The sequence below is a fragment of the Lepidochelys kempii genome, chromosome 21 (assembly GCF_965140265.1).
Source record: "Lepidochelys kempii isolate rLepKem1 chromosome 21, rLepKem1.hap2, whole genome shotgun sequence".
Taxonomy (NCBI): Eukaryota; Metazoa; Chordata; order Testudines; family Cheloniidae; genus Lepidochelys; species Lepidochelys kempii.
The window spans coordinates 7,918,427-7,932,617 of record NC_133276.1 but is presented as its reverse complement, the minus strand read 5'-3'; the positions used below and the strand labels follow the sequence as shown (position 1 = coordinate 7,932,617).

The 14,191-nt window shown below is 57.5% G+C and overlaps 1 protein-coding gene across 3 annotated transcripts in view; it reads right to left on the bottom strand.

Annotated features, from left to right (window-relative positions):
• The window catches only part of PIK3C2B (phosphatidylinositol-4-phosphate 3-kinase catalytic subunit type 2 beta), a 78,469-nt gene that overhangs the window by 6,507 nt on the left and 57,771 nt on the right, over window positions 1-14,191 (bottom strand). For all 3 annotated transcript variants that reach the window (XM_073319542.1, XM_073319541.1, XM_073319543.1), the window contains 13 exons: window positions 13,809-13,976; window positions 13,063-13,168; window positions 10,133-10,281; window positions 6,187-6,375; window positions 5,403-5,496; window positions 5,194-5,288; window positions 4,762-4,942; window positions 4,017-4,124; window positions 3,211-3,303; window positions 2,234-2,363; window positions 1,617-1,753; window positions 744-913; window positions 228-384 (listed from right to left, as the gene is read on the bottom strand). In XM_073319542.1, coding sequence (XP_073175643.1) covers window positions 228-384; window positions 744-913; window positions 1,617-1,753; window positions 2,234-2,363; window positions 3,211-3,303; window positions 4,017-4,124; window positions 4,762-4,942; window positions 5,194-5,288; window positions 5,403-5,496; window positions 6,187-6,375; window positions 10,133-10,281; window positions 13,063-13,168; window positions 13,809-13,976 — 1,777 coding nt within the window. The remainder of the gene's footprint in view (window positions 1-227; window positions 385-743; window positions 914-1,616; window positions 1,754-2,233; window positions 2,364-3,210; window positions 3,304-4,016; window positions 4,125-4,761; window positions 4,943-5,193; window positions 5,289-5,402; window positions 5,497-6,186; window positions 6,376-10,132; window positions 10,282-13,062; window positions 13,169-13,808; window positions 13,977-14,191) is intronic.

Genomic DNA, 14,191 nt, shown 5'->3' with positions numbered 1-14,191 from the left:
TGTCAGATGGGACCCAAGAGCCCAGGGTAGGGGGCAGAACCCGAGAGGCCAAGGGGCAGCTGTAGACTCAGAGGGGGAAGGGAATTTTCCCAGCACTGAGGGTGGGAGGCATCTCAAGGCCTGGGCACGGAGGGTGGCCTGCTCTTTGGAGATCCTTTGGTAATGAGGCCCAGCGAGAGCAAAGCCGCCGCGGTGCCTGGACCAGGGCAACCCTCCCGTGTTCTCACCAGGCCTAGCAGGTTGAGGAAGAGGTGGGTATGCTTGCGGATCAGGTTGTACGCCTGGCAGCAGAGATCCACAAAGTCATGGAAGCGGCTGGAGGGCTTGTCACCACCATTAATAACATAGGCCATGTCCGAGGTGAAGACGAACGGGGCCCGGTCCCTGCACCAGAGAAAGAGACACGCATGCCCAGATCAGCACAGGGTGTGGAGCAGAGGGGTCGACGATGGGAAATGGAACAGATAGCCACTCCAGTCTGTCCTGCATCCGACAAAAGACACCCTGATCCAGCTGGGAACAGCCAGGCTCCCTGACAGCCGCACAGCAGACCTTCCAAACCACTGTATCCACAGTACAAACTGTAGCCCTGTAGTCTCACAGAAACATGGCCACCCCGAGCACAACAGCTGCAGGGAGAAGATATTTGGTAAAGGGAGCCAGGGCTAAGTTCTGCTCCAGCGTGCACCTACAATCCCATTGTATTATCACCCCTCTGCCAGGCGCCTGTGGGTGACACCCACCTTTTGATGTTGCCAAACATCTGGGCATGGCCCAGGAACCTGCCGAAGTCGATGTGGAACATGTGGCCGGTGGTTTTGAGCATGATGTTGTCATTGTGCCGGTCGCAGATCCCCAGCACATAGGTGGCCACGCAGCACCCGGCGCATGAGTAGATGAAGTTCTCCACTGCCTGGGAGAGGGAGAAGGGGTTAAAGCAGGTGAGAGGGGAAGAGAGGGAGAGATACTTCAAAAAGGAATTGAGAGGAAGGGGAGAGAGCATGGGAATGTTTAGTCACTCTCAGGAGCAAGCTTGGTCCGTGAGGTGGAGGGGGGCACTTAATGCTGCTCAGCTCCCCCACCTGCTTTCACCAGGAACTTGTTTTAAGTAACAAAGCATTAAAAAAAAACAAAAAAACCTTTGCACTCTTGCTGTAGGTCCTACATATAAACAAACCTGTGGGTACAGAATCACAGAAACGCAGGGCTGGAAGGGACTTCAAAAAGCCATCGAGTTCAGGCCCCTGCACCAAGTCAGGACCAAGTATATCTAGACCATCCGTCCAGCTTGTCCTTAGATGCAGGCACAATCCAGGAGCACAGGTGCATCTGGCTGGCTTGCTTTATGCAAAAGGTCAAGATCAAGTTCACTTACCAAAGGGCCTAAACAAAGCCCAGCGCCATGCCCGAGCCAGGCTCAGGGTGCATCTGTCGGCCATTGTTTATGTGGAGGGCTTACAAGAAGTTAAGCATATTGGAAGGTGCATTCGTTTGTGCATCATCCCAAACTGCAGAGGCTATTTGCCTCCCTCGGACCCCTGCTCCCTTCCCTACAGAGGGATTTGTACGACCCCTTTCCATTCCAAAGTCACCCCGCTGCACTCCCACGTCACTACCTTCTCGTACTCATCCTCCGTGGGGTTGTGCTTTTGCAGCCAGTCTGCCAGGGGGCGATCCTTGAAGGAGCCCGTCACCCCATGCTCCACCTGGATCTTGCGCAGAGTCTCTGCGTTGGGGATCATCTCCACCATGCCTGGAAGGGGAGGCAGCAGGTACCAGGGTCAGCACCCAGAATCGCCACTCACTCTGTCCGTCCAAACCCTCCCCCTGCCCCGGGTGGCACAGAGAGATCCCAGCCTGGGTCCTCAAAGTCTCAGCAGCCCTCTGAGAGGTCAGCGTTCGGGGCCAGCCATCACCAATCTGCATGCCTTCATTTGAGAGCCTGACTTGAGGCACTTCGGGCCTGATTTGCAGAAGGGCTGAATGTCTGCAGCTGCACGGACCAAAATCCGCCTCTGAAAATCGGGCCGTAAGAGTCTTCCGCAGCATCTCCCTCTGGTGGCAGCACAGAGACACCCAAAGGGACAGTTGCTGGGTTCGAGCACTGTTCATCCTGGCTCTGCAGCCGCTGGATTCCCGACAATGGCCCCATGCCGAGAGCATCACAGCCCCAGAGGAGCAGCAACTTCCTGGGAGGGAAGCGGGAGACAGTCACACCCGGGCTCTGACTTACCCCGGCCCCGGCCAGTGGAGAAGCAGCGGAAGATGACCATGCGCATGTCCAGCCCCTCCTGCACCCAGATCTTATTCATAATCCGGATCATCTGCAGCGTCAGCATGTCCTGCCGGAGGTCGTCTCCACACTGGCAGTCACAGGAGGGAAGGTGCATGGTCACAACTGGCGTGTTTCCATGAAGGCAACAGCTCACTGTTCCCTCTCTGGGGTTCCCTCTCCCAGGAGCGATCTCGCACCCTCCCCACAGAGGCTCTTCTCAGATTTAAAGAGGGCACTGCCAGCTCTGTCCCTGCCCAGCAAAGCCTTCCCAAACCCCACGATTTATGAATGCAGGACCAGTCTCTTCCACCATGTGTCTGGGGCTAAGGGGGTTCACTTTTTTCGGGGACAGATGCGATTCTGTGGGAGCTGAGCAAGTGGGAACATCAGGGAGAGGTGCCAACAGTCAGGTCCAGATTGTGGAATAGGGAAGGGGTGGAAGCCTCCTCACTTGGGACACTGAAAGCGGGACTGAGCACCAGCCTGGGGGAATAGATTGTAGGGAACGACACTGCCCATGAGCTACATGATCCAACTGGCTTTTTAAACCTTCTGTGGCAGGGACTTTGTGGGTGAAGAACTAGACTCAAGTGCCTTCCATTGACGGTATCCAGAGGGCGCCCCCCCATCTTGCTATTTAGTGAGGGCATTTCTCGGGGAACTAGGTTCGTCACGCAGCCATGGCTTGCGGTGGAGCTGGTTCCCATCACCGTTCGGAGACCTTTGCTCACTTTTTGCTTGACAAGCGGCTGGTCTCACAGCTGCTGCAGGGATGGGAGCAGCCAGAGAGGAGGACGTGCCCTACTGGCTACTACTCTGCAATGAACTCCTCCGCACTTTGACCCAGAAGCCTCAGCAATGGCTGTTTGATCAGAACCGCGTGCCAGAGGTGCAGACACAGAGCCAACCGGATAAGCAGCGGCAGCAGGGCTCACCTTAAAGATCACGCGGATGTTCTCCCCGAGGGCATCCACGTTCTGGAAGGAGAGCTTCAGGGGCACGGCGTTGGAGTTGAAATAGGAGCAGTCCTGCCGCCAGGGAGGGAAGGAGGAGACTGTCAGAAAGAACCAGAGCTACCTGGGGATATGAACATTGCTGCAGCCCTGAGCATCCTAGGGTTATGATCTCAGTCTGCCGGGGGACACAGGCTCCCACTGGTCCATTGCCTGTCAGTAGGCCAGCAGCATCGATCAACCTGCCCGCTGCAGGGATCACCACCTCTGGGCCCTGGCTATCTGTGATGCGTAGAGCCACCAGGCCCAACACTCGGGCCAGAGGATTTATGCACTAGCCAGTCACCAGGCTTCTCTCTGCCTCGCTCATGCAAGGTCCTTGGAGGCATTTGACTTACGTCCCCAAATCCACACCAAGGTTCAGCTAGATTGGCACTGCTGCTCGGGGGAGGCAGAGAGCTGGACACACCGCACTGAGGCAGGTGCGGGTGGGTGCGTGGGGATGGGGTGCAGATCAGGAGACAATCTGGAATGTTGGGGCAGGTGGAGAGGAGACACAGGGCTGGTGGTCAGGAGCACATGGGTCTGAGGTACGCGGGCAGATACTGGTGCTCTTTGCGGGGTACGTAGATTAGGGGGAAGAGCTGATGGATGGACAGTGCAAAAGGTCTTCTCATTAGAATCCGTTGTCTTGGAATTCTGTGCCTCTGGGGGAATTAGCCCTACTACAGCAGGTGGGCCAGCAGCCCGGGTCCTGATTCCCTTCTCACCCCGGCTCAGTCACTCACCCTGGGCACGATCCCCTTCACCAACAGGCTGGGGCTAAGCGGCAGGCGGCAGGAGCCATTGGCACTGAAGAACTGTTTCACATGGACCAGCCCGTCTCGGAGAATGGCCTGCCGGAGACGTGGGGAGGGGTGGGTCACAGCCTTGCATGCACATCCCTGCCAGCATGCCAGCCCTGCCAGCAACCCACTCCAGCATCAATGCCCCCCGGAGGGATCGACTGGCTGAGGGGGAGCTGCAGCTCTGCAATCCCTTTGCAATGACAGCTTCTCACTCTCCAGCTGCAATGCGGATGCACCATGCCTGGGAACCCTGCTTTGCGCAGTGACCCCTGAAGGAGCGGCGCTAGGCAGGCCTGCCTAGTCACCCTCAACTGGAGGGAGGTGCCCGTGACCTCAAGGAATTATGGGTGAGGAGGTTGGGGGAGCCTCGGCACATGTGTAGAGTATGGAAGGCCCCTCAGTGGGGGATGGGAGTTGGAGGAAAAGGGGGAACAACGCTCCTATCCCATGACCCTTCAGCAACTCCGGAAGGGTGGGGCTGCAGCCAGCACTCCTACATGGCTCCCGACAGCGCCTCCCACTGGGCGAGGTGGGAACTGGGGCAGCTGGGAGGTCCCCTGACAGCCAGCGCTCTTGGCCTGCTCCCTGCAGACAGAGGAGTGCTGTCCGTAAGCAAAGCAAGCAGCTTTCAGTCGGACCCCCCTGCCGCTCATGCCCCTCCCAGAGGTACAGGCTAAGCACCAACCTGTCGCGAGGACGGAGCGGCCTCCCGAACCTGCTGGGCCAGCTTGGCCAAGGTGTTGACCAGGCAGCACTGCCGGTCGAACTCCTCTCGCAGGCCTTTGCCACAGCAGCAGAGCAGGGCTGCCAGCAGGTACTGGTAGCGGATGCTGAACTGGGAGTCCTTGAGTCCGTCCTTCAGCAGCCTGGGGGAAGAGGGCAGCATGGAGATGTCAGGACAAGGGGCCCCCAACCCCTCTCATTCCTACTCTCCCCAGTGCAGGAACTCCAGGGTGGGGAGCTGGGGCTTGTACCTCACAGGCTAAGAGGGGGACAAGTCATGGCTGGTGATGTTAAATGGTGGGATGCCCACTCCCCAGGCACCTCCCATCACTTGGGCAGGCCTCAGCTGAGCACAGACCCCTCCCAAAGGCTGCAGCACCCACACCAACATTACCAGAAGAAGTAGTGGGTGATTCTCAGGTCACAGATGGCTCGCTTCATAAGGAACCGCACCAGGGGGCTGTCGAGGTAGCACTCATACTTCAGGGCCTGGGAGGGGAGAAGCAAGGACATTTCTCCATCAGCAGGCAGGACAGTCGGACGGGCCTGGCCCTAACCATAGGCCATGCTGTGCACATTGGGCCGAATGACTCAGTGACTCACCTGCACCAGCTGCGGCAGGTAATCCAGCAGCTCTGCATCCGACATGGAGTCGATCCAGTGTACAGCTGTCCTCCTCACTTCCTGATCCGGGAACCTACAGCCACAAGCCCCGCATCACTGGGAGGAGGTCACAGCAGGCTCTCTCCAGAGGACCCCAGCCCACCTGCCTGCAGACGAGACCGCTGGGGTCCCTGCAGAGGGTCTGCTGCTGCCATCACAGCATCTCATGGGCGCATTGTGGGGAAAGCACAGCCGCAGCCTCCCAGGCAAACCACATCATCCCACTGGGAATGCCACAAAACATGGGAACGGAGATGCTTGGCCCATCTCCAGAAAGTCTTCTGGTCCTCTTATCCACCCTCTTATTTTCTGGGAGGGTTCCTGTTAGATCGGTTCCCCCAGCTCCCCTACTGTGCTCACTACCAGGCAGTGGGTCGTGGCTGCCATATGAAAGAGAACACTAGTAGGCAGTCGCCAGTCTGTGTCCACCTCCCCCATGCCCAACCTGTGGGCAAAGATTCTAAACCCATGTGCTAGATATGCCCAGCCCACGCCCCATGTCCCCCCAAGCCCCATTCTTCCCCCTCCCCTCCAGCCTGACACAGCACAGCTTTAGGACTGTTTGGGGTTCAGATGTTCACAGGATGTGCCTGCATCTTAATGCGGCGACTGGCTGAGAGGCAGAAGCCACAGCCCTCAGTGAGTGGCTGGGGCGAGGGAAAGGAGGGATCTCTGCCCACTGCACCTCCACCCCCCGGGACGGATTCCCCAGGCAGTGGCTTACGTTGCATGCAAGAGCCCGAGGGCATCCTGGTGGTGCATGTAAGTCCATTGCTTCAGCAGGGCGTAGATGTCAGGCAGGCAGGCCCACTCCCAGCTGGGGGCACTGGTGAGCAACAGAGGCAGCGATCCAGGCTGCTCGTGGCAGAAATAGCGCTTCTCCCACAGTCTCTTCCGGTCGGCGTCCGTCAGCCTAGGGCAGCAAAGGTCACAAGACACAGACCTCAGTCCCCTGGGAGAACAGTGTGTTTCCATCCTGGCTGGACGTCCCAGGGCCCTGAGGCCTGGAGCGGGGGAGTCAATTGCCCAGGGTCAAAGTGCCCGGAAGACAGGGCTTGACACTGGTGTTACTGGGAACAGAGTCTGGCTCTAGGAATCTCAGGAGCGGGACAAGAAATAAAAGGGTCAGTGCTCTGAGTGGCCACAAGAGAGCAGGAAAGTCAACCCTGGGACAGCCACTTTGGCTCCTGTTACTCGGGCTGGGTAGGGCTGCCTAAGAGGAGACCTGCAGCTTGTCGCTTTCACCTATGGAAACTGGTCCTATAAAAGATATTCCCTCACCCACCTTGTCTCTCTACTGTCCTGAGACGCATGCGGCTTAGTGGCTTCTGAATCAATCCCGTTTTCTGAGGAAGGCAGCTGGATCAAGTCCTGATCAAGCAGCATAAACCCTTTCACCTCAAGCCTGAGAGATCCAGGGGTCAGCTGGCTGGGCGGAGGCAAGTGACATGGATTCCTCCGGACACATCTCAGCTGATTTTCAGCTTGCATTGAAATTGAGGAAGGTGAGACAAGGGGAATTTCAAACCCCCTCTGTTCTCTCCCCCTGAAAATCCTGATCAGCAGGGTAGCAGCCTGGAGCCTCTGGGCTGCACACGATTTTCCATTCCAGTGACTGCAGGGAGTGACAATCCCTCACTCCTGGGCCTGGATCTTACAGAAGCACTAGTGCATTGTGGCCCCGGTGAAATGAGTTGGGCAGGTCTCAACTTAAGGTGTGTCTCCACTACAATCATGGGGTGCGCTTGCAGCTCTCGTAGATTTACCTGAGCTAGATTCGATCTAGCTTGGGTCCCGGAGCAGTGAAGCTGCAGCAGCGTGTGCTTTAGCCACCTGAGTAATTTTCCGGCTGCAGGCAGGATTGTACAGACCGTGCTGCTGTGGCTTCAGCACTCTGTTACCCAGGCTAGCTGGCAGACATAACCTGCGTGCCTAGTGGACATTTCTCCATATCACAGACCAGTGCACAGTCCAATGTGACTGGCAGCTCCGGAGAGCTAAGAGCGGCAAGAGGGCAGGCTGGGGGCTGGCACTGAGGTGCATCGGCAGAGCCTGTAGGGGGGAACTCAGGGCTGGGGGCTGCAGATCGGTACTGAGGGGCATCAGCAGAGCTGGAGGTGTGGGAAACCGACCCTCCCAGCTCCCAGGCCTGGGTCCATTCCCAGACACTCCCTTTCACGATGACTCCAGCGCTCGCCCCAAACAAACAAAGGCAAAGGAAAGCGAATGCACTGCCTGCGTAGGAGAAGGTGGGAACGACCCACCCTGGCAATGAACCTGCGAGCTGTGGAGCAGGCAGGCCGGGCACTGCCCTCCCAGAGCACAATGCCAGGAAGGGCTGGGTGCCTTCTGCCGGTTCCCAGCACTGCGCCCTGTTCCTCTAGGAAGTGTCCCGTTTCAAGCCAACAGCTGCAGCGTGTGTGGGGTGACCACGTGGCCTGGATCAGCTGGCAAAGGAACAGGGACAGCAAGGCCCCTTATTCCCATTCGGTCCGAGACTGGAGCATACCTGGCTGGCAGCATTCCGGCCAGCAGGAGTGGGCTCGGACGCCTCATGTCCAGCCCTCCAGCTGTTCTCTGCTGAGCCTCTGTCTGTCTCTTCTGCCAGAGGGGGAGCACCCAATGCCACCTGGAGTCGGGACTCCGGGGGTGTTTTGCAGGGGATGGGGCGGGAAGTGCAGCCTGTGGGTTTGGGACCCAGCTCCACAGCCCCAGCTGGGAGTGACGAAGATGGAGGATTGAGCTGGGCCTTGCTTGCCCACTTCTGGCTTTTTATTGCTCTTCTGGACCCAGCTGCTCTGGGAAGTTCGTCCCTGCACTAAGGCCCAACCCGCCCCACAGCTGGGGGACGGGGTGCTGGTAGAACAGTCTCTGCAGAACTTAATTCCTCACCCTCCTACTTCTCTCTCCCAAGACAATTGTCTCGGTCTCCTCCTCCCAGCACCAATATCAAGTTCTGCTGCCTCTTCCCCTCTGATGTCTCCAAACCCCCCCCTGCCCCAGCTGCTCCCAGCTCCCTAGTCTCTCGCTTGCCTCCCCCGCCCACCTCTCCCGGGCCTTGCTTAGCCCAGACGCTCTGTGAGCACCTCTCTGTTCGCAGAGCACCCGGGACAGCGATGGTCATAAGGATCATTCCGAAGAAGAAGAAGAAGAAGAAGAAGGCTGAAGCAGACGCTGTGCCCAGCACAGGAGCAGCTGGCAGAGAGTTTGTTGCCTGTGGGTGCCAGCAGGAGGCGTGTGGCTGTGGGGCAGATATCGCACCTGGCAACCGGGATGTGCCTGTGTTCTGGATTTGGCCTTAGGGGGCGGAGCTATTGTAGAGGGCACACAAAGGCAGGGGCAGGAGCCAGGGGTACATGCCTACAGGAGACTGTGGGGAGGGAGCAAGGATGCAGAATGGCCCCTGAGCTTGGGGAAGAGTCAGCTCCCCAAAACCACAGGGATTGGGGGGGAGCAGGAGAGATGAGATGGGGTTGGGGGGGGGTGCCAGGGCTCTGTGGTGCTTAGAGATGGAGAACTGGAGGAGAAGGAGGGAGAGGTGGGCCAGGTGCCATATGAGACAGGGGCTGTAATGAACCTTAGATTGGGGGTGGACCTCCCCGCTTCAGCAGGCACATGCGGGGCAGCCTGGCAGGAGGTGTGGACGCCCTGTGGAGCCATGTGTGGGGATGACTGACAGAGGGAGAACGTTGCTGGCTCTTCCCAGCCTGGCTCCAAGACACTGGGCCCTACCAGGTCCCCTGGGACCTTTCCATTTCCCACGGTCCATTAAAAAAGAGGTACAGATACTGCCCCCCTCTCCCTGCTCTGCTGGTCGGGATCATGCCCTAGGAGTGAGCTGCCTTGCGGGTGGCCAGCGACACCCGATCCTTCCTGTTTATAGACATGTCTGTGATGCAGAGGCATGGGCCTCTGGGCGGGGAGGGGGGGAAGCGAGGTGAGGAGGAGAGACGGCTGGAGACACCTTCCTTGTACACACGTCTGGAGAAGGCAGTTTCTTCCCTCTCAGCCATCTGCCAGAGCACGAGGCAGGGGCGCTCCGGGGAAGGACAGGTGAACAGCCTGCGAACAGCTGCCTTCAGACAGGGAGAATGGGGGGCAGCCGCACACGCGGAAGCATCAAACCTGATCCCTGACCCTCAGCCCTCGCCACTCGCGAGGGAGCTTCCCAGCTCCTTGTGTGGTTCTCAGGACCAGCACTGCCAGTATTGGGGCCCCAGCCTGTCAGAGATGAGGGTCAGGTCCTCACATGACTCCCCTCTGGTCCTGCTGCTGACAGGCAGCACATGTGTGCAGGGCAGGGGTGGGGGGTGGGAAAGAGTGTGAGATCGGGCTGGCCTGAGAGTCACAAACCTGCCTGGCCACAGACCCTGATCCAAAGGCTATTAAGGCAGAGGGAGCTTTTCTGTTGCCTTCAACTTCTCGATCAGGACCCAAGAGACCCCTCCTCCCACAGACAGACTTCTGAGGACAAAACCCAGTGGAGATCCACCCACCCCAGCGGGCCCCCCAGTCATGGATATCCACGTGTGACTGCTTCGTTGTGCAGTGCCGTGAGCTACAGCCCCCGGCAGCTGAGCTGGAGACACCATCTCGGCTGAGGTCTCGCCTCCCCATATGTCATCCCTGTGGAGTGTGCATCCCCCCACCACGCGGGCACGGCCTCTCACCAGTACAACGATTCCTTCTGCATCACCTCCTTCAGCTTGCGCTGGTCCTCCTCGCCCAAGCTGCGGAACTCGTACTTGGGGCTGAACTCGGCAGCCGGTGGGCTCGTGAACTTCACGTTGAAGGCAGAGGCTGGGAAATCGATCTGCAGGTCGGGAGGAAGAGCAGGTCAGAGGTCACCCAGAAGGCTCTGTTAAGATGCTGCTGCCCTCCTCAAGGGCACCTGGGACACTCGGGATGCTCTTGCCTCATATTACTGACCCCAAGGCACATGGTGTTCTCAGGATACCTGCATCCCCCACCCCATGTTACTGCTCCCCCACGGCAGGTGGGATTCTGGGAAGGCCGACACCCCCTCGCCCTGTGCTTCTGCTTTGAAGCAGATGCCCAGGCTTCCTGCAGCCCCACGTGCAGTGCAATTGCTATGTATTCTCTCAACTGGCCATTGCAACGCTCATTAGTAAGGCTGTGAAACTCGTCACACATGGGGCCCTCCCAGAGGGGAACGTGAAGCCGACAGGGGCGGGATTGCCCTTACGCCTGCCTCACTGCCAGGCCCTACTGACCCAGTGAGCCACGAACTGGGAAGTGTTGGGAAACTTCCAGGCCAGGTGCACGAAGGGCCATTAGGAATAAGGACCTGTGAGAAAAGAGACACACCGCTCACCCCACTCTGCGCAGTCTCTCAGTCTGGAGCCCAGTTAGCCAGGCCAGCTGACTTGGTCCCTGCCACTCCCAGCATTCCCTACTCTGGATCCAACAGAGCAACTGCTTCCTCTCCCCTGCATGTTCTGGATGCCACAGGCGGGTGAGGGGCACACAAGGACGCACAGCTGGCTGTCCCCATCTGATTGGCGTGACCAGACACAGAGTCCCAGCTGCATGGCTAGTGACTGGCTGGTGCAGTGAGATGGAGGACCAGTCCTCTCACCCCTCTGCTGTGCTAAGACATTGCCCTGGATTTGAGGGGTGTGTATACCCCAGAATGTGAGCCAGTTAATTGCAACTATATTATGTGCATTCAGCCACCCTGAAGTAATGAAATAGAACACCACATAGTGAAGAGTTAATTTGGAGACAAGCTCTCAGAAGCAAGGTCATATCGAGCTGGCAGTTTCTATTCATCAGAATAGGAGGAGGGGACAGACAAGTAAACAACTGAGACTCAAAACCTTGGTGGTTGGAAAACCTCTATTCTAGATGCCTCTGAGATGAAAAGTTTATTGAAAGTTAGAAAAGTGACGACATAGTAGGAGTCATTATGACCTGTGTGTTTTGTAGACGTTAGTTATAAAAGATTAGTGAATAGAGTCTGCTTGGGAGTAGTCCTCTGAAGCCATCTTGAGAGACCTTTTCCCTGACACCCTTTTTCCCTGGGGGGTGAGCAACTGGCCACTGCGAACCTGCTGTTAATTACTTGAGACCGTTCCGGATGTTCTAAACCTATTGCTTATGTCTGTGTGTGCTTAAATCTAATGAACTGCCGTGAAAACACACTGACTTGCATGAATCTTATCAAAGGGAAGTGCTGTGTTCCTGTTGATTTATTCCTTACACCGCCTGGAGTGAAATAGTTACGTTGCCCCTGTTGGGGGTTCTGAAAACCCCAGGTAACACTGCCATTGCCTGTTGGGCTCGGTCAGGTTAAGGAGAGGCTCCTGCTGGGGGATCCTCTCCTTCCTGGCCTGGAAGAGTTTGGGGGAAGAGTCCCACTTTCACAGCTGGGCCATCGTCTGCTGTGGCTCTAACACATTCCCTTCTTGCACTGAACGCTGGTTCACCCCAAGACCAAGCTGGGACAAACGGGGCCAGTTTCCATTCTGATCCTTCCTCAGGGAGGAAGAGGAGGTGAAGCTGCCCCAGCCCTGGAAAGCTGCAGCCTCACCCTGCCATTCCTCCTATCTGCAAGAGGAGCCGACGGGGCAGAGCAGGAACATGCTACAGCCAAGGCAGGCACCTTCACCGACAGGTCACGCAGGACCCACCCAGCTGCCCCATTTTCAGTTGAAACTGTGATGGATTTGTCAATGGCTTTGGGGAAGCCCCAGTGGCTTGGACACTGAAGCAGGAGAGAGAGGAAAGACCAGAGCCGTAAGGACAAACAGAGCAGAGAGAAGGCAGGGCCGAGCGCTGTTTGCACTGCAATCCTCCCCCTTTAAGGCCAGCCCCAGCAACCCACAGGGAGGAGATTCTCAATCCATCCCAGCTGGAATATTGGTCTTCCAAAGCTGCCTCCTTCCCCTCTGCTCCGGGCCACAGCTGGCGCCTTGTGTGCGGGGCTGGTTTTGCCGCTGAGCACTCAGCCGAATCCTCGCCAGCACTCACAGGAAAGAGAGAAAGAGAGGCACAGCCGAGGGTGGAGGGAATGCAGACACAAGCTGGAGGGGGGGAAGAAGAAAGGAAACAGCCCAGGGGAAAATACAGAGCATCTATGGACCTGCCAAGAGGGTTTTTTTCCGCCCCCCCCACGGATGACGAGCTATTAGGTTGGCAGCTCCTATCACAGGTGACATAGTTATGTTTTGTATCTGACTATTGACTTGGCAGAAGCCCAGAGCATAGCATCCACTTCCTAGCCCACTCTGTGATTGGGCCACCACCTCCAGGTCCCTGACCAGGCCTTTGGGACGAGCAAAGAAGAGACCGGCCCCCACAGCATCCACCCCAGGTTTCACACCGAGCCCAGCGCATGTTGGGACAGGAGTTTTCAAGAGTGGCCAGAGATGGGAGGATGTCCAGCTTGAGACCCCTTGGGCCTGGTTAGCAGAGGAGAGTGCTGAGCCCTGCCAGCTCTACCTGATTTCAATGCCCAGCTGCCTCCGAGAACCAGGCCCAGGGCGGCTCTAACTGAGTCCCCCAAAACTGAGGGATCCAAAACCCAGAGTCCCATTTGGAAGATTTTTGGCCCAGAGAGTCAGACACTCACCTGCAGGATAACGCTGTCGGGCTGGTTGAAGTTGGGGGCACTCGACCTGGCACTGGAGTTGTCCTGAGTTGCTGGCCACAAGCCCAGGAGCTTCCGCCCACACGTCAAGACCCTGGAGAAAGGAAGGGGATAGGGTGTTATGACCTTCCCTAGCAGAGAAAAGTATAGCACCATCCAATGGCTGGAAGTTGAAGCTAGACAATGCAGATGGGAAATAAGGTGTACATTTTAAACAATTTACCAAGGGCTGGGGTGGATTCTCCATCACCGGCAATTTTTAAATCGATATTGGATGTTCTTCTGAATGACTTCCTCTAGGAATTATTGTGGGGCAGGTCTCTGGCCTGGGTTACACAGGAAGTCAGACTAGATAATGACAGTGGTCCCTTCTGGCCTTTGCATCTATGAATCTAGAGCCTTGGGCATTAGAACCTGCTTTGTTGAGGCTAAGAACAAGGAGAGGACCCAGGGGACGGTGGTTTCCTGAGTACGGGTGGCTTCATTGCAGAGCCCCTCCAGGATGGGAGCAGCCCATAGTGGGTTGGGTTTGACAGCTGCTGCCAGGCTCAGCAACAAGCCTGACACAAGGGCCAACTCAGCGACCTTGGTGCCAGGCGGGTGGGGCTCTGGCACCAGGAGATCCCCTGGGTTTGGTATCCCAGCTGAGTCGGTGCATTCGGTAAACACCCTCCAACATATCCTTTGTGCCCAGCCCCTTGCCCAGGGGATGGGGACAGGGAGGGTGCACGTACTGCCTGAAGTTGAAGAGCGGGGTGGTGACCCAGCCCAGAGCCTCAGGGACCCGCCGCTGCTTGTTGGTCTCAGAGGAGCTCCCCGGAGGCGGGATGGGCACAGCATAGAGCGTGGCGCTCAGCAGCGTCTCCCGCGGTAGCCGGTTCACTTGGATCGGAAAGCAGATCCTAGAAGAAATCACCCGGGGAGCTGCGAGTCAGAGCCTTGGCTTCACAGCTAGGGGATCCCTCTTCTCATAGTCAAGGGGCTCATTGTGCGTTATATCAGCATACTGCTCCTGGTAGCGCATCCCAGCCTAGTGCAGGCAGACAGTCGCCTTAGCTCCACTCAAGCGAATGTGCTAAAAATACCCAGTGGGTCCATGGTGGCATGGGCAGCAGTG